Source organism: Leuresthes tenuis, unplaced genomic scaffold (genome assembly GCF_036924035.1).
Source record: "Leuresthes tenuis unplaced genomic scaffold, fLeuTen1.0.hap1 SCAF_17, whole genome shotgun sequence".
Taxonomy (NCBI): Eukaryota; Metazoa; Chordata; class Actinopteri; order Atheriniformes; family Atherinopsidae; genus Leuresthes; species Leuresthes tenuis.
The window spans coordinates 728014-751823 of NW_027325371.1; the positions used below are offsets into that span (position 1 = coordinate 728014).

The 23810-nt window shown below is 47.2% G+C and overlaps 1 protein-coding gene across 1 annotated transcript; it reads right to left on the reverse strand.

Annotated features, from left to right (window-relative positions):
- Nucleotides 1–4982: 4982 nt before the first annotated feature.
- Nucleotides 4983–23484, reverse strand: nr1d1 (nuclear receptor subfamily 1, group d, member 1). The gene is made up of 8 exons (XM_072369686.1): nucleotides 23364–23484; nucleotides 15703–15987; nucleotides 15515–15603; nucleotides 15284–15428; nucleotides 7474–8120; nucleotides 7206–7391; nucleotides 5993–6203; nucleotides 4983–5914 (listed from the first exon to the last, which is right to left on the reverse strand). Exons 1-8 carry the CDS (start codon nucleotides 23401–23403, stop codon nucleotides 5694–5696), a joined length of 1824 nt encoding a protein of 607 aa, XP_072225787.1. The 5' UTR covers nucleotides 23404–23484; the 3' UTR covers nucleotides 4983–5693.
- Between the last annotated feature and the right edge of the window lie 326 nt (nucleotides 23485–23810).

A 23810-nucleotide genomic window follows, 5' to 3' on the forward strand; every position in this document is an offset into this window, starting at 1 on the left:
CTCTGCGGAGGTTTATTGAGGTTTTTGCTCGGTTGTCAGACTGAGAGACTTTTGTTTTGAAAGGTTTAGTGACGTCACTGTTTTCGGTTTCAGATCAGGTCTCCCCTTCATTTTCGGGTTGTCATGGAAACTTTGTGCCATAGTAATCCAGCTGGGACCTATGATGATGAAATGATGTCACCAACACTCTGATTTAGACAATACTTCCGGAGACCTGGAGTCCTGGAACTTATTCAAGGATCATGGAACACCTTCAGTCCCTCCTGGAAGTCTTGTAAAGACTTCTTGACCAACTCAAGGCATCCTTGAAGGTCTGGATCACTATGAACAAGTCCTGGGGAGTCATTTAACGACTTCAAGGACTCTTGGGAGGTTTTTGAAGACCAACGTTACAACTTAAATGACTCATTGAAAGTTTTTAAAGCCATTTTGAACAGCTTCAATGATTTATCAAATTCCTCTGAGAACGACTCCTGGAGGGTTTCAGGGGAGGTCCCTGGTCTGGTCTGGGAGACCGCGGACTCCTGGCCGCCTCTCAGGTGCAGGAAGCCAAACCGGCCACCAGGTGGAGACACACTCCAGGTGAGTTCGGGACAATAAATGTCATTTCCAGCTGTCACTCACTCAATAAATGCCAGGGTTGTGTTTTTAGAGAGTTTTACACCTGCTGGTGACTTCAGACGCCCTGATATATGCTCCCAGGAACAGGAAGAAGGAGTTTTACACTTCAGACGCCCTGATATATGCTCCCAGGAACAGGAAGAAGGAGTTTTACACCTCAGAAGCCCTGATATATGCTCCCAGGAGCAGGAAGAAGGAGTTTTACACTTCAGATGCCCTGATATATGCTCCCAGGAACAGGAAGAAGGAGTTTTACACTTCAGACGCCCTGATATATGCTCCCAGGAGCAGGAAGAAGGAGTTTTACACTTCAGACGCCCTGATATATGCTCCCAGGAACAGGAAGAAGGAGTTTTACACTTCAGACGCCCTGATATATGCTCCCAGGAACAGGAAGAAGGAGTTTTACACTTCAGACGCCCTGATATATGCTCCCAGGAGCAGGAAGAAGGAGTTTTACACTTCAGACGCCCTGATATATGCTCCCAGGAGCAGGAAGAAGGAGTTTTACACTTCAGATGCCCTGATATATGCTCCCAGGAACAGGAAGAAGGAGTTTTACACTTCAGACGCCCTGATATATGCTCCCAGGAACAGGAAGAAGGAGTTTTACACTTCAGACGCCCTGATATATGCTCCCAGGAGCAGGAAGAAGGAGTTTTACACTTCAGACGCCCTGATATATGCTCCCAGGAGCAGGAAGAAGGAGTTTTACACTTCAGACGCCCTGATATCTGCTCCCAGGAGCAGGAAGAAGGAGTTTTACACTTCAGACGCCCTGATATATGCTCCCAGGAACAGGAAGAAGGAGTTTTACACTTCAGACGCCCTGATATATGCTCCCAGGAACAGGAAGAAGGAGTTTTACACTTCAGACGTCCTGATATATGCTCCCAGGAACAGGAAGAAGGAGTTTTACACTTCAGACGCCCTGATATATGCTCCCAGGAACAGGAAGAAGGAGTTTTACACTTCAGACGCCCTGATATATGCTCCTAGGAGCAGGAAGAAGGAGTTTTACACTTCAGACGCCCTGATATATGCTCCCAGGAGCAGGAAGAAGGAGTTTTACACTTCAGACGCCCTGATATATGCTCCCAGGAGCAGGAAGAAGGAGTTTTACACTTCAGACGCCCTGATATATGCTCCCAGGAGCAGGAATAAGGAGTTTTACACTTCAGACGCCCTGATATATGCTCCCAGGAGCAGGAATAAGGAGTTTTACACTTCAGACGCCCTGATATATGCTCCCAGGAACAGGAAGAAGGAGTTTTACACTTCAGACGCCCTGATATATGCTCCCAGGAACAGGAAGAAGGAGTTTTACACTTCAGACGCCCTGATATATGCTCCCAGGAGCAGGAAGAAGGAGTTTTACACTTCAGACGCCCTGATATATGCTCCCAGGAACAGGAAGAAGGAGTTTTACACTTCAGACGCCCTGATATATGCTCCCAGGAGCAGGAAGAAGGAGTTTTACACTTCAGACGCCCTGATATCTGCTCCCAGGAACAGGAAGAAGGAGTTTTACACTTCAGACGCCCTGATATATGCTCCCAGGAACAGGAAGAAGGAGTTTTACACTTCAGACGCCCTGATATATGCTCCCAGGAGCAGGAAGAAGGAGTTTTACACTTCAGACGCCCTGATATATGCTCCCAGGAGCAGGAAGAAGGAGTTTTACACTTCAGACGCCCTGATATATGCTCCCAGGAACAGGAAGAAGGAGTTTTACACTTCAGACGCCCTGATATATGCTCCCAGGAGCAGGAAGAAGGAGTTTTACCCTTCAGACGCCCTGATATATGCTCCCAGGAACAGGAAGAAGGAGTTTTACACTTCAGACGCCCTGATATATGCTCCCAGGAGCAGGAAGAAGGAGTTTTACACTTCAGACGCCCTGATATCTGCTCCCAGGAACAGGAAGAAGGAGTTTTACACTTCAGACGCCCTGATATATGCTCCCAGGAGCAGGAAGAAGGAGTTTTACACTTCAGACGCCCTGATATATGCTCCCAGGAACAGGAAGAAGGAGTTTTACACCTCAGACGCCCTGATATATGCTCCCAGGAACAGGAAGAAGGAGTTTTACACTTCAGACGCCCTGATATATGCTCCCAGGAGCAGGAAGAAGGAGTTTTACACTTCAGACGCCCTGATATATGCTCCTAGGAACAGGAAGAAGGAGTTTTACACTTCAGACGCCCTGATATATGCTCCCAGGAGCAGGAAGAAGGAGTTTTACACTTCAGACGCCCTGATATATGCTCCCAGGAACAGGAAGAAGGAGTTTTACACTTCAGACGCCCTGATATATGCTCCCAGGAGCAGGAAGAAGGAGTTTTACTCTTCAGACGCCCTGATATATGCTCCCAGGAGCAGGAAGAAGGAGTTTTACACTTCAGACGCCCTGATATATGCTCCCAGGAGCAGGAAGAAGGAGTTTTACACTTCAGATGCCCTGATATATGCTCCCAGGAGCAGGAAGAAGGAGTTTTACACTTCAGATGCCCTGATATATGCTCCCAGGAGCAGGAAGAAGGAGTTTTACACTTCAGACGCCCTGATATATGCTCCCAGGAGCAGGAAGAAGGAGTTTTACCCTTCAGACGCCCTGATATATGCTCCCAGGAGCAGGAAGAAGGAGTTTTACACTTCAGACGCCCTGATATATGCTCCCAGGAGCAGGAAGAAGGAGTTTTACACCTCAGACGCCCTGATATATGCTCCCAGGAACAGGAAGAAGGAGTTTTACACTTCAGACGCCCTGATATATGCTCCCAGGAACAGGAAGAAGGAGTTTTACGCTTCAGACGCCCTGATATATGCTCCCAGGAGCAGGAAGAAGGATTTTTACACTTCAGACGCCCTGATATATGCTCCCAGGAGCAGGAAGAAGGAGTTTTACACCTCAGACGCCCTGATATATGCTCCCAGGAACAGGAAGAAGGAGTTTTACACTTCAGACGCCCTGATATATGCTCCCAGGAACAGGAAGAAGGAGTTTTACACCTCAGACGCCCTGATATCTGCTCCCAGGAACAGGAAGAAGGAGTTTTACACTTCAGACGCCCTGATATATGCTCCCAGGAACAGGAAGAAGGAGTTTTACACCTCAGACGCCCTGATATCTGCTCCCAGGAGCAGGAAGAAGGAGTTTTACACTTCAGACGCCCTGATATATGCTCCCAGGAACAGGAAGAAGGAGTTTTACACTTCAGACGCCCTGATATCTGCTCCCAGGAACAGGAAGAAGGAGTTTTACACTTCAGACGCCCTGATATCTGCTCCCAGGAACAGGAAGAAGGAGTTTTACGCTTCAGACGCCCTGATATATGCTCCCAGGAGCAGGAAGAAGGAGTTTTACACTTCAGACGCCCTGATATCTGCTCCCAGGAACAGGAAGAAGGAGTTTTACACCTCAGACGCCCTGATATCTGCTCCCAGGAGCAGGAAGAAGGAGTTTTACACTTCAGACGCCCTGATATATGCTCCCAGGAACAGGAAGAAGGAGTTTTACACTTCAGACGCCCTGATATATGCTCCCAGGAGCAGGAAGAAGGAGTTTTACACAATATGTTTCACAGCTTTGGTTCCACTCAGGAACGTTCCTTTTCTCTCAGTCTTGGGTTCTCATGGAGTTTCCTTCACTGGATTGTAATGTCTTAAAGGAACAGATTTATTTTACAGCAGATTTAATTTCCCTCTGACAGAATCTCAGGTGGCTGAACGTTCAGTCCTGATTCAGAGGACTCATTTCATCTCAAACTGCTGGCTGCTCGGCTCAGGTTCTTATGTAAGAACTTTTCTCTGACAGAAAACTCAGTAAAACTGAAAGCAGGACACAGCTTTCTGCCTGCTGGCTCCTCATTTGTCGGATGCTGAGGTCTGAAGGCAGCCGACCAATCAGAGCAGAGGGGAAAGATTTATTTTACAGCAGATTTAATTTATTTTTATGACTTCTTAAATCTTTAAAATTTAAATGATTAACTTTCTTAAATTTAAGTTTTTCTTTTTATTCAGTTTTAGAAATATATCTTATTTTTCATATTTATCTAATTCATTCTAAAATGTGAGGAGGCAAACTTATTGTTTATGGACATAAATGAATAAATAGATAAAACTCCTAAAACACTGAAATAATCATGTAAACATAACTTAGCTTCGCTCTGAAACCTCTGATTTGACACATTTTAGCTCATTCAGCCCTAAAAAGATTGAGAAGTGTATTAGTTTCAGTTAATGTTCTTTTATGTTTTTATGTTGGTGAAACTCTTTAAAATGAGTTTATATATTTATATATATATAGTTTATATGTGAAAGAAACGACGCAGATGTTCTTCCTCGGTGAATATTCATATATTTACAAAGAATTTCTTGAAACACACGAATATAAACATCAGGAGAGCTCAACACTTTAAAGCTGTCATGTTCACACGTCTCAGAACAAGTATTACGAGATGTTTGTGTGAATATTTACACTTTTTACACAGAAAATGGCTGCATCAGCGCTCTGAGGCGCCGCTCGGCGTCCCGCCGCCTCATTGGTCCGTGGAGCTGTCCGTCACGGCTGCTTCTGAACATGTTCTGGGTAAAAAACAGAATCCCAGCGGGTTCCTTGGAAGTTCTGGATGTTCTCAGCGCCCTCGTTCACAGCTCTGAGCTGGAAGAGATTCAGTTGGACCCGGTTCTGTTTCCTCCTGGTAAACCTGCTGCTGCTGATGGAACATTTGATAAGAACTAAGGTTCCTCCCCAGATTTAAACGCTGATTTCAGCACATTAAGGTGCTTCTTTACCAGAAGAACTCACTGGATCTGTGTCATTGGTCCATAAACAGAAGTCAAAAGTGATTTAATCAGGTTGACCAACAGGCTCTGCAGCTCGCCGCGGTCTTTCTGGTCCACTCGGTCCATCGTGGGCGGAGCCGGGTCTGAGGAAGGCGTCCTCCGGCGCCGCCTCCCCCTGAGGGGATGCAGGTGAACAGGAGGTGAAGATCAGGCTGGATCTGCATGTTCGGGTCTGGAGAAGCAGCTCTGAGACAGGAAGCTGTGCGCTGGTCAGAGTGATGTCATCAGGCGTCGACGCGGAAGGACAGCAGCTTCTCAGAGTGCAGGTTGTTGAGCGTCCGCAGGTCGGGGAGCCGCAGCAGCAGTTTGGTGAAACGCGGCGAGTCCATGTTGTGATGGTTGTTGTCGGCGGCGACGGCCGACTTGTTCACCAGCGAGCGCAGCGCCCTGATCAGGTTCTCCTGCAGCTGCTCCACCGACGCCACGTTCTCGATCCCGGAGCGGTCTGCGACACAACAACACAAAGGTCAGTTCTGCGGTGACCCAAACACCGGCAGGAGGCGGAGCTTAGTGCGGCGCTCACCTGCAGACACCAGCACCACGGCGGTGAACAGTCCCAGCTCCTCTGCGTTCAGATCCAGAACAGCCAGCTTGTGGCTGAAGTCGAACATGGCTCCCAGCAGCTCGCGCATCCCCATCGCCCGCAGCACCTCCAGGCTGTAGGTGGCGCCGGACACGAAGGTCACCGTCTGCTCCTTCGTGTTGAACAGCGTGGAGAAGCGCACCATCAGCACCTGGAGAAGGGAGGAGAGCGACCAATAAGCTGCTGTGGCTCAAATGAAGGGTTCAGCAGAGTAATCGCTAACATCATCTTGTTTAACAGGACGTAGCTGCTAACGTAGCTGCTAACGTAGCTGCTAACGTAGCTGCTAACGTAGCTGCTAACGTAGCTGCTAACATAGGTGCTAACGTAGCTGCTAACGTAGCTGCTAACGTAGCTGCTAACGTAGCTGCTAACGTAGCTGCTAATGTAGCTGCTAACGTAGCTGCTAACGTAGCTGCTAACGTAGCTGCTAACATAGGTGCTAACGTAGCTGCTAACGTAGCTGCTAACGTAGCTGCTAACGTAGCTGCTAACGTAGCTGCTAACATAGGTGCTAACGTAGCTGCTAACGTAGCTGCTAACGTAGCTGCTAACGTAGCTGCTAACGTAGCTGCTAATGTAGCTGCTAATGTAGCTGCTAACGTAGCTGCTAATGTAGCTGCTAACGTAGCTGCTAACATAGGTGCTAACGTAGCTGCTAACGTAGCTGCTAACGTAGCTGCTAACGTAGCTGCTAACGTAGCTGCTAACATAGGTGCTAACGTAGCTGCTAACGTAGCTGCTAACGTAGCTGCTAACGTAGCTGCTAACGTAGCTGCTAATGTAGCTGCTAACGTAGCTGCTAACGTAGCTGCTAACGTAGCTGCTAACATAGGTGCTAACGTAGCTGCTAACATAGGTGCTAACGTAGCTGCTAACGTAGCTGCTAACGTAGCTGCTAACATAGGTGCTAACGTAGCTGCTAACGTAGCTGCTAACGTAGCTGCTAACGTAGCTGCTAACGTAGCTGCTAACGTAGCTGCTAACATTGATGCTAACGTTACCCTGCTTCATCTGATGTGATCTTACTGAGGCCAGCAGAAACGTTTTCTTTGTTTTCTATGGAAGTTCTGCACAGATTTTCACCGATAATCACTCTGATGAAGCCACTTTCCATCGTTAATCGTTCTTTGAGCAGAAGCTGGCGTCGTACCTCAAAGGTTCCGGCCTTCAGCAGGGTGACCTGGTCGTTCTGCGACAGAGCGCTGAATCCTGGGATGTGTTTGGCAAACTCCACCACCTCCTTGACGGCTGGAGTGAAAGACATGGAGAAGTCCTCCCAGATCTCCTGAGCCGTCTTTGACGGGTCTGCTTGAGGCTGGATGTTCATTGGACAGGCCTATAAACCGATAAAAGCATGAAACCGTCAGATTCTAAGAACTGAAAGCATCGGGTGCAAAGGGAAGCAGTGATAATCTTACCAGAACTATCCCAGTACGCTTCTTCACCAGACAGTTCTGCCTCTGAGTCACATGATCAGGAAGCCCCTCCTCTGCGTTCAGGTTGTTGTTCTGCAGGCTCCGCCTCCCGTTGCTGTGGTGATTATTGGTGACGTTGTGGTGGCTGTCTGCCGGCAGGTAGCAGCTCATGTTGTTGTTGTGGTTGTTGCTGATGCCGTTTGAATGGTACCCGCTGGGGCAGTGGTTTCCCCAAAGCTCCGCCTCCTCATTGTGGTGGTGGGCGTGGTTATTCTGCTGCTGAGGTGGCGTGATGAGGGGATTGGCCAGCTTGTCATGAGCGTACAGGAAGGTTTCGCGGTGAGCGCTGGCGATGGCACTGATGGTGGAGTCCATCCCAGGGCTGGGGGGCGGGGAAGAGGAGGAGGGGCTCTGGCATGGAGGAAGAGGAGGAGCGGAGGAAGGTGCTGGGACTGGAGGGGAGGAGGCAGGGAGTGGAAGGGCCGTGGGCTGGGGAGCGATGGCCATCCCTGGGCATGGGGGGGAGGAGGACAGGCTGGCCAGCTGGAAGTCGCTCTGCAGCTGGTCGTTCACCATGTTGTTCATGGCGCTCTGCATCTCGGCGAGCATCCGCTGCTTCTCACGCTTCGGGATCCGACCGAAACGGACCGCTGTGGACAGAAGAGGAAGTGAGGCTCAGATCAGCTGATTTAAAGGTAAAGTGACAGGTTGTGCTGTCAGATCAGCTGATTTAAAGGTAAAAAGTGACAGGTTGTGCTGTCAGATCAGCTGATTTAAAGGTAAAGTGACAGGTTGTGCTGTCAGATCAGCTGATTTAAAGGTAAAGTGACAGGTTGTGCTGTCAGATCAGCTGATTTAAAGGTAAAGTGACAGGTTGTGCTGTCAGATCAGCTGATTTAAAGGTAAAGTGACAGGTTGTCCTGTCAGATCAGCTGATTTAAAGGTAAAGTGACAGGTTGTGCTGTCCGATCAGCTGATTTAAAGGTAAAAAGTGACAGGTTGTGCTGTCAGATCAGCTGATTTAAAGGTAAAGTGACAGGTTGTGCTGTCCGATCAGCTGATTTAAAGGTAAAGTGACAGGTTGTGCTGTCAGATCAGCTGATTTAAAGGTAAAGTGACAGGTTGTGCTGTCAGATCAGCTGATTTAAAGGTAAAGTGACAGGTTGTGCTGTCAGATCAGCTGATTTAAAGGTAAAGTGACAGGTTGTGCTGTCAGATCAGCTGATTTAAAGGTAAAGTGACAGGTTGTGCTGTCAGATCAGCCGATTTAAAGGTAAAGTGACAGGTTGTCCTGTCAGATCAGCTGATTTAAAGGTAAAAAGTGACAGGTTGTGCTGTCAGATCAGCTGATTTAAAGTTAAAAAATGACAGGTTGTGCTGTCAGATCAGCTGATTTAAAGGTAAAGTGACAGGTTGTGCTGTCCAATCAGCTGATTTAAAAGGTAAAGTGACAGGTTGTGCTGTCAGATCAGCTGATTTAAAGGTAAAGTGACAGGTTGTGCTCTCAGATCAGCTGATTTAAAGGTAAAAAGTGACAGGTTGTGCTGTCAGATCAGCTGATTTAAAGGTAAAGTGACAGGTTGTCCTGTCAGATCAGCTGATTTAAAGGTAAAGTGACAGGTTGTGCTGTCAGATCAGCTGATTTAAAGGTAAAGTGACAGGTTGTGCTGTCAGATCAGCTGATTTAAAGGTAAAGTGACAGGTTGTGCTGTCAGATCAGCTGATTTAAAGGTAAAGTGACAGGTTGTGCTGTCAGATCAGCTGATTTAAAGGTAAAGTGACAGGTTGTGCTGTCAGATCAGCTGATTTAAAGGTAAAGTGACAGGTTGTGCTGTCAGATCAGCTGATTTAAAGGTAAAAAGTGACAGGTTGTGCTGTCAGATCAGCTGATTTAAAGGTAAAAAGTGACAGGTTGTCCTGTCAGATCAGCTGATTTAAAGGTAAAGTGACAGGTTGTGCTGTCAGATCAGCTGATTTAAAGGTAAAGTGACAGGTTGTGCTGTCAGATCAGCTGATTTAAAGGTAAAGTGACAGGTTGTGCTGTCAGATCAGCTGATTTAAAGGTAAAGTGACAGGTTGTCCTGTCAGATCAGCTGATTTAAAGGTAAAGTGACAGGTTGTCCTGTCAGATCAGCTGATTTAAAGGTAAAGTGACAGGTTGTGCTGTCCGATCAGCTGATTTAAAGGTAAAGGGACAGGTTGTGCTGTCAGATCAGCTGATTTAAAGGTAAAGTGACAGGTTGTGCTGTCAGATCAGCTGATTTAAAGGTAAAGTGACAGGTTGTGCTGTCAGATCAGCTGATTTAAAGGTAAAGTGACAGGTTGTGCTGTCAGATCAGCTGATTTAAAGGTAAAGTGACAGGTTGTGCTGTCAGATCAGCTGATTTAAAGGTAAAGTGACAGGTTGTGCTGTCAGATCAGCTGATTTAAAGGTAAAGTGACAGGTTGTGCTGTCAGATCAGCTGATTTAAAGGTAAAAAGTGACAGGTTGTGCTGTCAGATCAGCTGATTTAAAGGTAAAAAGTGACAGGTTGTGCTGTCAGAACAGCTGATTTAAAGGTAAAGTGACAGGTTGTGCTGTCAGATCAGCTGATTTAAAGGTAAAGTGACAGGTTGTGCTGTCAGAACAGCTGATTTAAAGGTAAAGTGACAGGTTGTGCTGTCAGATCAGCTGATTTAAAGGTAAAAAGTGACAGGTTGTGCTGTCAGATCAGCTGATTTAAAGGTAAAAAGTGACAGGTTGTGCTGTCAGATCAGCTGATTTAAAGCTAAAAAGTGACAGGTTGTGCTGTCAGATCAGCTGATTTAAAGGTAAAGTGACAGGTTGTGCTGTCAGATCAGCTGATTTAAAGCTAAAAAGTGACAGGTTGTCCTGTCAGATCAGCTGATTTAAAGGTAAAGTGACAGGTTGTGCTGTCAGATCAGCTGATTTAAAGGTAAAGTGACAGGTTGTGCTGTCAGATCAGCTGATTTAAAGGTATAGTGACAGGTCTGTGCTGTCAGATCAGCTGATTTAAAGGTAAAGTGACAGGTTGTGCTGTCAGATCAGCTGATTTAAAGGTAAAGTGACAGGTTGTCCTGTCAGATCAGCTGATTTAAAGGTAAAGTGACAGGTTGTGCTGTCAGATCAGCTGATTTAAAGGTAAAGTGACAGGTTGTGCTGTCAGATCAGCTGATTTAAAGGTAAAGTGACAGGTTGTGCTGTCAGATCAGCTGATTTAAAGGTAAAGTGACAGGTTGTGCTGTCAGATCAGCTGATTTAAAGGTAAAGTGACAGGTTGTGCTGTCAGATCAGCTGATTTAAAGGTAAAGTGACAGGTTGTGCTGTCAGATCAGCTGATTTAAAGGTAAAGTGACAGGTTGTGCTGTCAGATCAGCTGATTTAAAAGGTAAAGTGACAGGTTGTGCTGTCAGATCAGCTGATTTAAAGGTAAAAAGTGACAGGTTGTGCTGTCAGATCAGCTGATTTAAAGGTAAAGTGACAGGTTGTGCTGTCAGATCAGCTGATTTAAAGGTAAAGTGACAGGTTGTGCTGTCAGATCAGCTGATTTAAAGGTAAAGTGACAGGTTGTGCTGTCAGATCAGCTGATTTAAAGGTAATGTGACAGGTTGTGCTGTCAGATCAGCTGATTTAAAGGTAAAGTGACAGGTTGTGCTGTCAGATCAGCTGATTTAAAGGTAAAGTGACAGGTTGTGCTGTCAGATCAGCTGATTTAAAGGTAAAAAGTGACAGGTTGTGCTGTCAGATCAGCTGATTTAAAGGTAAAGTGACAGGTTGTGCTGTCAGATCAGCTGATTTAAAGGTAAAGTGACAGGTTGTGCTGTCAGATCAGCTGATTTAAAGGTAAAGTGACAGGTTGTGCTGTCAGATCAGCTGATTTAAAGGTAAAGTGACAGGTTGTGCTGTCAGATCAGCTGATTTAAAGGTATAGTGACAGGTTGTGCTGTCAGATCAGCTGATTTAAAGGTAAAGTGACAGGTTGTGCTGTCAGATCAGCTGATTTAAAGGTAAAGTGACAGGTTGTCCTGTCAGATCAGCTGATTTAAAGGTAAAGTGACAGGTTGTGCTGTCAGATCAGCTGATTTAAAGGTAAAGTGACAGGTTGTGCTGTCAGATCAGCTGATTTAAAGGTAAAGTGACAGGTTGTGCTGTCAGATCAGCTGATTTAAAGGTAAAGTGACAGGTTGTGCTGTCAGATCAGCTGATTTAAAGGTAAAGTGACAGGTTGTGCTGTCAGATCAGCTGATTTAAAGGTAAAGTGACAGGTTGTGCTGTCAGATCAGCTGATTTAAAGGTAAAGTGACAGGTTGTGCTGTCCGATCAGCTGATTTAAAGGTAAAGTGACAGGTTGTGCTGTCAGATCAGCTGATTTAAAGGTAAAGTGACAGGTTGTGCTGTCAGATCAGCTGATTTAAAGGTAAAGTGACAGGTTGTGCTGTCAGATCAGCTGATTTAAAGGTAAAGTGACAGGTTGTGCTGTCAGATCAGCTGATTTAAAGGTAAAGTGACAGGTTGTGCTGTCAGATCAGCTGATTTAAAGGTAAAATGACAGGTTGTGCTGTCAGATCAGCTGATTTAAAGGTAAAGTGACAGGTTGTGCTGTCCGATCAGCTGATTTAAAGGTAAAGTGACAGGTTGTGCTGTCCGATCAGCTGATTTAAAGGTAAAGTGACAGGTTGTGCTGTCAGATCAGCTGATTTAAAGGTAAAGTGACAGGTTGTGCTGTCAGATCAGCTGATTTAAAGGTAAAGTGACAGGTTGTGCTGTCAGATCAGCTGATTTAAAGGTAAAGTGACAGGTTGTGCTGTCAGATCAGCTGATTTAAAGGTAAAGTGACAGGTTGTGCTGTCAGATCAGCTGATTTAAAGGTAAAGTGACAGGTTGTGCTGTCAGATCAGCTGATTTAAAGGTATAGTGACAGGTTGTGCTGTCCAATCAGCTGATTTAAAGGTAAAGTGACAGGTTGTGCTGTCAGATCAGCTGATTTAAAGGTAAAGTGACAGGTTGTGCTGTCAGATCAGCTGATTTAAAGGTAAAGTGACAGGTTGTGCTGTCAGATCAGCTGATTTAAAGGTAAAGTGACAGGTTGTGCTGTCAGATCAGCTGATTTAAAGGTAAAGTGACAGGTTGTGCTGTCAGATCAGCTGATTTAAAGGTAAAGTGACAGGTTGTGCTGTCAGATCAGCTGATTTAAAGGTAAAGTGACAGGTTGTGCTGTCAGATCAGCTGATTTAAAGGTAAAAAGTGACAGGTTGTGCTGTCAGATCAGCTGATTTAAAGGTAAAAAGTGACAGGTTGTGCTGTCAGAACAGCTGATTTAAAGGTAAAGTGACAGGTTGTGCTGTCAGATCAGCTGATTTAAAGGTAAAGTGACAGGTTGTGCTGTCAGAACAGCTGATTTAAAGGTAAAGTGACAGGTTGTGCTGTCAGATCAGCTGATTTAAAGGTAAAAAGTGACAGGTTGTGCTGTCAGATCAGCTGATTTAAAGGTAAAAAGTGACAGGTTGTGCTGTCAGATCAGCTGATTTAAAGCTAAAAAGTGACAGGTTGTGCTGTCAGATCAGCTGATTTAAAGGTAAAGTGACAGGTTGTGCTGTCAGATCAGCTGATTTAAAGCTAAAAAGTGACAGGTTGTCCTGTCAGATCAGCTGATTTAAAGGTAAAGTGACAGGTTGTGCTGTCAGATCAGCTGATTTAAAGGTAAAGTGACAGGTTGTGCTGTCAGATCAGCTGATTTAAAGGTATAGTGACAGGTTGTGCTGTCAGATCAGCTGATTTAAAGGTAAAGTGACAGGTTGTGCTGTCAGATCAGCTGATTTAAAGGTAAAGTGACAGGTTGTGCTGTCAGATCAGCTGATTTAAAGGTAAAGTGACAGGTTGTGCTGTCAGATCAGCTGATTTAAAGGTAAAGTGACAGGTTGTGCTGTCAGATCAGCTGATTTAAAGGTAAAAAGTGACAGGTTGTGCTGTCAGATCAGCTGATTTAAAGGTAAAGTGACAGGTTGTGCTGTCAGATCAGCTGATTTAAAGGTAAAGTGACAGGTTGTGCTGTCAGATCAGCTGATTTAAAGGTAAAGTGACAGGTTGTGCTGTCAGATCAGCTGATTTAAAGGTAATGTGACAGGTTGTGCTGTCAGATCAGCTGATTTAAAGGTAAAGTGACAGGTTGTGCTGTCAGATCAGCTGATTTAAAGGTAAAGTGACAGGTTGTGCTGTCAGATCAGCTGATTTAAAGGTAAAAAGTGACAGGTTGTGCTGTCAGATCAGCTGATTTAAAGGTAAAGTGACAGGTTGTGCTGTCAGATCAGCTGATTTAAAGGTAAAGTGACAGGTTGTGCTGTCAGATCAGCTGATTTAAAGGTAAAGTGACAGGTTGTGCTGTCAGATCAGCTGATTTAAAGGTAAAGTGACAGGTTGTGCTGTCAGATCAGCTGATTTAAAGGTATAGTGACAGGTTGTGCTGTCAGATCAGCTGATTTAAAGGTAAAGTGACAGGTTGTGCTGTCAGATCAGCTGATTTAAAGGTAAAGTGACAGGTTGTCCTGTCAGATCAGCTGATTTAAAGGTAAAGTGACAGGTTGTGCTGTCAGATCAGCTGATTTAAAGGTAAAGTGACAGGTTGTGCTGTCAGATCAGCTGATTTAAAGGTAAAGTGACAGGTTGTGCTGTCAGATCAGCTGATTTAAAGGTAAAGTGACAGGTTGTGCTGTCAGATCAGCTGATTTAAAGGTAAAGTGACAGGTTGTGCTGTCAGATCAGCTGATTTAAAGGTAAAGTGACAGGTTGTGCTGTCAGATCAGCTGATTTAAAGGTAAAGTGACAGGTTGTGCTGTCCGATCAGCTGATTTAAAGGTAAAGTGACAGGTTGTGCTGTCAGATCAGCTGATTTAAAGGTAAAGTGACAGGTTGTGCTGTCAGATCAGCTGATTTAAAGGTAAAGTGACAGGTTGTGCTGTCAGATCAGCTGATTTAAAGGTAAAGTGACAGGTTGTGCTGTCAGATCAGCTGATTTAAAGGTAAAGTGACAGGTTGTGCTGTCAGATCAGCTGATTTAAAGGTAAAGTGACAGGTTGTGCTGTCAGATCAGCTGATTTAAAGGTAAAATGACAGGTTGTGCTGTCAGATCAGCTGATTTAAAGGTAAAGTGACAGGTTGTGCTGTCCGATCAGCTGATTTAAAGGTAAAGTGACAGGTTGTGCTGTCCGATCAGCTGATTTAAAGGTAAAGTGACAGGTTGTGCTGTCAGATCAGCTGATTTAAAGGTAAAGTGACAGGTTGTGCTGTCAGATCAGCTGATTTAAAGGTAAAGTGACAGGTTGTGCTGTCAGATCAGCTGATTTAAAGGTAAAGTGACAGGTTGTGCTGTCAGATCAGCTGATTTAAAGGTAAAGTGACAGGTTGTGCTGTCAGATCAGCTGATTTAAAGGTAAAGTGACAGGTTGTGCTGTCAGATCAGCTGATTTAAAGGTATAGTGACAGGTTGTGCTGTCCAATCAGCTGATTTAAAGGTAAAGTGACAGGTTGTGCTGTCAGATCAGCTGATTTAAAGGTAAAGTGACAGGTTGTGCTGTCAGATCAGCTGATTTAAAGGTAAAAAGTGACAGGTTGTGCTGTCAGATCAGCTGATTTAAAGGTAAAAAGTGACAGGTTGTGCTGTCAGATCAGCTGATTTAAAGGTAAAGTGACAGGTTGTGCTGTCAGATCAGCTGATTTAAAGGTAAAGTGACAGGTTGTGCTGTCAGATCAGCTGATTTAAAGGTAAAGTGACAGGTTGTGCTGTCAGATCAGCTGATTTAAAGGTAAAGGGCTCACCGTCTCGGCTCATGCCCACCGACAGGCACTTTTTGAAGCGACACTGCTGGCAGCGGTTCCTGTTGATCCTCACGATGGTGCAGCTGTCGCCCTTCAGACACTTCTTGTACTGGATGTTCTGCTGGATGCTGCGGCGGAAGAAGCCCTGCAGGGGGAGACAGTGAGCAGGGTTCAGCCTGAGCAACACCTGGAGCTGCACATATGCTTCTGCACTCTGTGGCGGCACCTCACCTTGCAGCCTTCGCAGGCGTGGACTCCATAATGGAAACCCGAGGCGACGTCACCGCAGACCTTACAGAGCAGCACCAAGCCGCTCAGCTCTGAAACAGGGCAAAGGTTAGAGAGAAACCAGCAAACACTGGACTGAATCTACCAGGGAAGGCTTCTGGGCCTGAGGAGCAGAACGCTTCACTACTTACTGCTCAGACTGGTCACAGACTTGGTGGGTGTCACTCTGTGAGAGCTGCCGCTGCCGCCGCCGCCGCCATCATCTCGCCCCCGAGGTGACCCTCCTGCTGAGGAGGAGGCCGAGGAGGAGCCGTCGTCTCCTGCAGAGCCTGAGCTGGAGCTGCTGCTGTGGAAGGGGGGAGTCGATGAGGAGGAGGCAAAGCAGGGCTGGGAGTTGGAGTTCTCACTGTACATGGAGACCGGACTGGTTCTGGACGGGGAGCCCGAACACGATCCCACGTAGGAGATCACGCCTCCTGCAGCAGAGCAGAGGTCAGACTTATTAAAGACACTTAAAACGGTTTCACATCCATCAGGTTCAATCAGTGGGATTCGTCCTGTGGGTCACACCAGAACCAGAACCACAGAACCAGAACCACAGAACCACAGAACCAGAACCACAGAACCAGAACAAGAGAACCAGAACCACAGAACCAGAACCACAGAACCACAGAACCACAGAACCAGAACCACAGAACCAGAACCACAGAACCACAGAACCAGAGAACCAGAACAAGAACCACAGAACCAGAACCACAGAACAAGAACCACAGAACCACAGAACCACAGAGTCATGAAAGCTTAAAGAGTTTCATTTGAATTGGACCAGTCTTATGAGATCAGTACACGATTATCTCAGTTCATGTTTTATTTTCAAAAGTTTGAGTAAATTTCCAGAGTTCCTCTGAAAATGGTTCAGACACAAGAACAAGAACCTTTCGGATCAGGTCCTTGGATCAGGTCCTTGGATCAGTACCCTGGATCAGGACCCTGGATCAGGTCCTTGGATCAGTACCCTGGATCAGGACCCTGGATCAGGACCTTGGATCAGGACCCTGGATCAGGACCTTGGATCAGGACCCTGGATCAGGACCTTGGATCAGGGCCCTGGATCAGGACTCTGGATCAGGTCCTTGGATCAGGACCTTGGATCAGGACCCTGGATCAGGACCTTGGATCAGGGCCCTGGATCAGGACTCTGGATCAGGACCTTGGATCAGGACCCTGGATCAGGACCCTGGATCAGGACCTTGGATCAGGACCCTGGATCAGGACCTTGGATCAGGACCCTGGATCAGGACCTTGGATCAGGGCCCTGGATCAGGACTCTGGATCAGGTCCTTGGATCAGGACCTTGGATCAGGACCATGGATCAGGACCCTGGATCAGGTCCTTGGATCAGGACCCTGGATCAGGACCCTGGATCAGGACCTTGGATCAGGACCTTGGATCAGCTGCTCTCATGAAAAGATTTTGAATGAAAACGGTTCAGATCTGAGCTGCTTTTCTTCCTCATAAACTGATCATTTTGTGATTTTTGGACTTTTAGTGGAACAAAAAGACAGGAAATATAAAACTTCTCATTCACAGGCAGTAAAAACAGCTGAGCTGCTGGGATCAGTTCAATGACCTCACACTGCTCGCCATGAGGGGGCGGAGCCATCTGTGAGTGTGGGAGGGGGGTTTGTGCCTCATGCTTCTCTGTTACTGTGGCAACGGATGGGCTGGGGAGGGAGAGGAGGGTCAGTCGTAAAAGTTCAGATCAAACAGCCTTTGTAGGAATGTGGGGGGGGGGGGGGGGGGGGGTGCAGAGCAGCCTGGTCTGACAGAAGAGAAGAAACTGCCACCATATTTATTCAGAAACCATCTCCAGCACCGTGTCTCATTCAAAGACTTTTACAGGAAGCCTCGCTGCACTGGATTAGATTTAAAGGACTGCCGTGCGCCTGCTCCACGTGCACGTGTGCTCCCCGTGCACGTGCACGTGCACGTGCGCAGCAGCAGCAGATGGAGCAACAGATGGATGTTTCAGCCTCCTACACTCAGACAGCAGCTCGGCTTCATCAGAGGAGCAGGAAGCTCAAACGTGCTCAACACCCTGGCTCTGGTGCACGTGTGGTGCACGTGTGGTGCACGTGTGGTGCACCTCTCCATCATCAGGCTGCAGTCTGAGTCAGGTGAGAACACACCTGAAGGCTTTCCTCTCGCAGCTGATGGAGACAAACGAGTCCCTGCAGTGTCTGTAATGCTGCCGCAGCCGGCTGTGCACGTGTTGCAGCAGGCTTCACCATCCGGGGGGGAGGAGCTCCATCATCAGGGGGAGGAGCTCCTCCATCAGGGGGAGGAGCTCCACCATCAGGGGGAGGAGCTCTACCATCAGGGGGAGGAGCTCCACCCTCCGGGGGGGAGGAGCTCCATCATCCAGGGGAGTTCAGAGTAGAGCCGCTGCTCCTCCACATAGAAAGAAGTCAGCTGAGGTGGTTCCTCTGGTTAGATGCCTCCTGGGAGGAGGCCCCCTCAGGATCCTCCAGGAGGAGCTGGAGATGGGGGCTGGGGAGAGTCTGGGTTTAACTCCTGGACCTGCTGGCTTTGAGCCGACCTCAGATACGAGGAAGCTGATGAAAGGATGCAAAGCCTCTGGTGCTCAGGATCTGTGACATCACAGCTCTTCACAGATATGCTGTAAAACCAGATTTACTGACTACAGAACAAGAGGTTTTACTTCCCCTGAGAACATCATGCTTGGCATCGATCAGCCAGCAGCTGCACGCTCTGAGGCAAACACCGGGGGCTCCACAGGGAACGGTCTTGGTTCCTTTCCTGTTCAGCCTGTACCCTGCAGAGTTCAGGCACAGTTCTGCAGAAGTCACTGACAGGGAATGCAGAGACCCGATCAATGGACTGGTTTCAGCGGAACCGCCTCCAGATCAATGCAGTAGGGTCCTTAGGCAAGACCCCCTTACCCTACCAGCCTACCTTGGATAAAAGCGTCTGCTAAATGCTAAATGCTAAATGCATAAATGCTAAATGCTAAATGCATAAATGCTAAATGCATAAATGCTACTAAATGCATAAATGCTAAATGCATAAATGCTAAATGCTAAATGCTAAATACATAAATGCTAAATACATAAATGCTAAATGCATAAATGCTAAATGCTAAATGCAGAAACATGAACAATGCAGGAGAAGCCAAGGAGCTGCTGGTGGATTTCCACAGAAATAAAATGTGAACTAATTAGCGTGCAGTAACCACTACACTCTGTGCATAACAGTTAGTGTATAACTGTCTTTAACTATCTTCCTCCTGGGCTAAGGATCTTTTGCTGCTGTAACAACGTGAGTTTTCCCGTTGTGGGACAATAAAGGAAAATGTAATCTATGCCTGGCGATGAGGAACCAGAACGAGCTGCGAGGAAACACGCCGCACATGTGCCACCCAGAGCGTGCAGCCAGTCATCTCTCAGACCACACACAGCACAACGGAGCCGCCTCCTCGTGCACTCTCACAGGTCACGCCCACAGGCCACGTGCTTTCTGCACTCAGCCGGCTCCACAACGAGACAGAAGCCCCGCCCACACCTCCCTCCTCTGCTCTCACGTTCCAGCCATTCATTTCCAACACACACACAAGCTTCCCCTGACACCTCTGTGGTCCCCACAAGAATAGCAAACACAGATAAAGAGCGTAACCATGACTTCAGAGGACATGATGCTGACTCACATTCATTACCAACAAATTCCCTCTAACTTTAATCATAAGCACTAAAGCTAAAGCTTCCCTTTACAGGGTTCTGCTTTGTTGTCCCCCAGACAACGACCCGATAGGACGACATAAAGGTAACATATCCCTGATTGGACAACCCATCCCTGTAATGATAACTTCTCCCTGTCATAACGACGACTTCATAACGACGACCTCGTTTTAACGACCTCATAATGACGACCTCATAATAAAGACTTCATAACGACGACCTCGTTTTAACGACCTCGTAACGACGACCTCATAATAAAGACTTCATAATGACGACCACATAACGACGTCCTCATAATAAAGACTTCATAATGACGACCTCGTAACAATGACCTCGTAATGACGACCTAACTACGACCTCAAAGATTATTTCGTATTGACGACCTCGCGACGATGACCTCTTAATGACCTCGTAACGATGACCTCCTAGCAACAACTTCATTTTGATGACCTTGCAACGACGACATCGTAAAAATGACCTAACTACGACCTCATAAAGATTATTTCGTATTGACGACCTCGCGACGATGACCTCTTCATGACTTCGTAATGGCGACCTCATATCGACGACCTTGTAATGTCAACGTGTCCCGGCAAAGTGACACAGTGCAGTCCAATAGCAAAGGTAGGACAACAGCGCGCACCACAGTGACACGTCACTGCTGCTGTGCGGCGTGGGTCCAGTCGTTTGGTGTCTCTGTGGTTGTTTTGTGTCTCTTGGTGGTCGTTTTGTGTCTCTTGGTGGTCGTTTTGTGTCTCTGTGATGGTTTTGTGTCTCTTGGTGGTCGTTTTGTGTCTCTGTGATGGTTTTGTGTCTCTTGGTGGTCGTTTTGTGTCTCTGTGATGGTTTTGTGTCTCTTGGTGGTCGTTTTGTGTCTCTGTGATGGTTTTGTGTCTCTGTGATGGTTTTGTGTCTCTTGGTGGTCGTTTTGTGTCTCTGTGATGGTTTTGTGTCTCTTGGTGGTCGTTTTGTGTCTCTGTGATGGTTTTGTGTCTCTTGGTGGTCGTTTTGTGTCTCTGTGATGGTTTTGTGTCTCTGTGATGGTTTTGTGTCTCTGTGATGGTTTTGTGTCTCTTGGTGGTTGTTTTGTGTCTCTGTGATGGTTTTGTGTCTCTCGGTGGTCGTTTTGTGTCTCTGTGATGGTTTTGTGTCTCTCGGTGGTCGTTTTGTGTCTCTTGGTGGTCGTTTTGTGTCTCTGTGATGGTTTTGTGTCTCTTGGTGGTTGTTTTGTGTCTCTTGGTGGTCGTTTTGTGTCTCTCGGTGGTCGTTTTGTGTCTCTGTGATGGTTTTGTGTCTCTTGGTGGTCGTTTTGTGTCTCTGTGATGGTTTTGTGTCTCTTGGTGGTCGTTTTGTGTCTCTGTGATGGTTTTGTGTCTCTCGGTGGTCGTTTTGTGTCTCTGTGATGGTTTTGTGTCTCTTGGTGGTCGTTTTGTGTCTCTGTGATGGTTTTGTGTCTCTTGGTGGTCGTTTGGTGTCTCTGTGATGGTTTTGTGTCTCTTGGTGGTCGTTTTGTGTCTCTGTGATGGTTTTGTGTCTCTTGATGGTCGTTTGGTGTCTCTTGGTGGTTGTTTTGTGTCTCTGTGATGGTTTTGTGTCTCTTGGTGGTCGTTTTGTGTCTCTTGGTGGTCGTTTTGTGTCTCTGTGATGGTTTTGTGTCTCTGTGATGGTTTTGTGTCTCTTGGTGGTCGTTTTGTGTCTCTGTGATGGTTTTGTGTCTCTGATGGTTTTGTGTCTCTTGGTGGTCGTTTTGTGTCTCTGTGATGGTTTTGTGTCTCTTGGTGGTCGTTTTGTGTCTCTTGGTGGTCATTTTGTGTCTCTGTGATGGTTTTGTGTCTCTTGGTGGTCGTTTTGTGTCTCTTGGTGGTCGTTTTGTGTCTCTTGGTGGTCGTTTTGTGTCTCTTGGTGGTCGTTTTGTGTCTCTTGGTGGTCGTTTTGTGTCTCTGTGATGGTTTTGTGTCTTTTGGTGGTCGTTTTGTGTCTTTTGGTGGTCGTTTTGTGTCTTTTGGTGGTCGTTTTGTGTCTTTTGGTGGTCGTTTTGTGTCTCTTGGTGGTCGTTTTGTGTCTCTGTGATGGTTTTGTGTCTCTTGGTGGTTGTTTTGAGTGTCTCTTGGTGGTCGTTTTGTGTCTCTTGGTGGTCGTTTTGAGTGTCTCTTGGTGGTCGTTTTGTGTCTCTGTGATGGTTTTGTGTCTCTGTGATGGTTTTGTGTCTCTGTGATGGTTTTGTGTCTCTCGGTGGTCGTTTTGTGTCTCTGTGATGGTTTTGTGTCTCTTGGTGGTCGTTTTGTGTCTCTTGGTGGTCGTTTTGTGTCTCTTGGTGGTCGTTTTGTGTCTCTGTGATGGTTTTGTGTCTCTCGGTGGTCGTTTTGTGTCTCTGCGATGGTTTTGTGTCTCTCGGTGGTCGTTTTGTGTCTCTGTGATGGTTTTGTGTCTCTCGGTGGTCGTTTTGTGTCTCTGCGATGGTTTTGTGTCTCTTGGTGGTCGTTTTGAGTGTCTTGATTATTGTTTAGTGACTCCTTGTGGATGTTTTTGTGCCATGTTTGTACCTGTGTACAGAAGTGAAGGAAATTAGAAGCAGATTGTGTCCGTAGTCTGGAATTAAACTGCACCCGATGTAGCTTTAGATATCCAACAACACATCGCAGCCGTCCTGCAGCTAAACACCTGTCAGGATACAGGGGAGTGTTCCAGGTGTGTTCCACAGGTAACAGATCTGATGCTGTGTGATTCTGTTTCAGGAGGTGCTCTTAAAAAACACTCCACCTGTCGCAGTAAACACAGCTCATCTGGGTCTCTACATGAAGTCTGAAGAGAAAACTACAACTCCCAGTTTGCATTTCACCATCAAAGAGCCAATCAGAGAGCAGAAGCTGAACAGATTGAACTGATTAAACCCTCAGCATTTTAAACCAGTTCAATTGTTCTGACTGTTTATCAGTTTAGGACGGAGGCAGCCATCACAGCAGCTGAGGCTCATGGGAAGTGTAGTCGCTGGAGCTTCAGAAGCATGTGGATCGCTGAGTTTTAACTCAGGATCGCCTTGAAACCATCACAAAGAAAAAGAGATGATTGATTAACGATCAATAACTGTAGTAGAAGGAAACGGAACATTTTCACTCGCTGTGGTCTTTAAAGTTTTAAAATCTTCCTGGAAGAACAAATATTTTCTCTTCCGACAGGTGTGAGCTCCGGTCAGTAGGTTTCCAGAGGTGCAGGTGACTCGGTTCACGTCACATGTCAGGACAGCAGGGCCACCTGCTGCCAGATGTGCCACAGCTGTGTGGAACAGGAGGAGAAATCAACACTTTCACATGTTTAACTCCGAGGCCTCTGATTGGCTGAGGAGCCCCAGCTGTGATCATCTCATTGACCTGCCGCGAGGAGGAGGCGGGGCCGCAGCGGGAGCGGAATGATTATGTAATGAGCTCAGCCTGACGTGCAGCCAATCACAGCGCGCGCAGCTCCGTGAAAACAAAGCGCACATGGCTCGGTTTGCTGCTGCATGTGAACCGGCAACCGCGGCCTGCTGGCGCGCGTACAGACCCGCGCGTACAGCCCGGCCTGTCCACCTGACACCGAGCGAACTGCCGTGCGAGCGCGTGCGCTGTCACCGTGACCCAGTTCCCCGGAACACGGATTCACGGTGACGGTCCCCGTGACGCTCCGTACCTCTGTTGGACCTGGGTTTTCCGTCCCGGCACGAGTCTGAAACCCTGAGCGGTGTTCTCACGTTTTTTAAAAGTCTGAGGCGCCGATAGACCGGAACCAGGCTGGATCCTCGGGACCAGCCTGGTTCCGGTAGTTCATTTTGGTACAGAACTCATTTTTTTCCATCTTCTCGGTCAAACATTCATTAGTCGTGAGAGCATTATGACGCGCGGCGCTCCTCCTGCAGAACTCAACGTAAAATATATCAGCTTTTAGGTGAACGGGTCGGAACACAGCAGCAGTAGGGCGGTCCGGTCCGCTCCGAACTCTGCATCGACCTCCACACACAAACCCACAAATCGGCTCTTTAAAAAGTCAGCTTCGGCTTGGCGCGCGCCCTCGCGCACGGCCTCCATTTGTAGAGAAAGCAGATGTTTGGGAGGATTTTTTACCTGAGTTGTTGTCGCTTGTGTCCATGGCAGTGGTCGTCATCCCGAACTCCAGTAAAGTCACGCACGCGATCTTTCGTTGAAAGTTGCGCGCACCTGCTGCCGCATTACAAGTTGCCGAGTTCAGAAGTAAAGCCGGAGGAAACACCACAGAAGAAGTCAGAGTCCTGTCCTTTACTGTCCGCTGCACGAGGAGCTTGTCATCTGCTGCACGCGCTGCCTGTTCTGGAACTGTCTGTACTTTTTTCAAACCGCGCGCAGCATGACGATGACGTGTGGGGGCCGCACGCGGCAGAAAACGGGACCATGTGACCGCGGGGAGAGCCTCGTGCCCCAGTGACACACTTTAACACACTCCCCCTCGGTGTACGGCAGATCACTCGTTTAAATCTCAGCGCACGTGGAGCCGCCGCAGCTCCGAGCAGCAGGGGATTGTGGGAAATGTAGGCG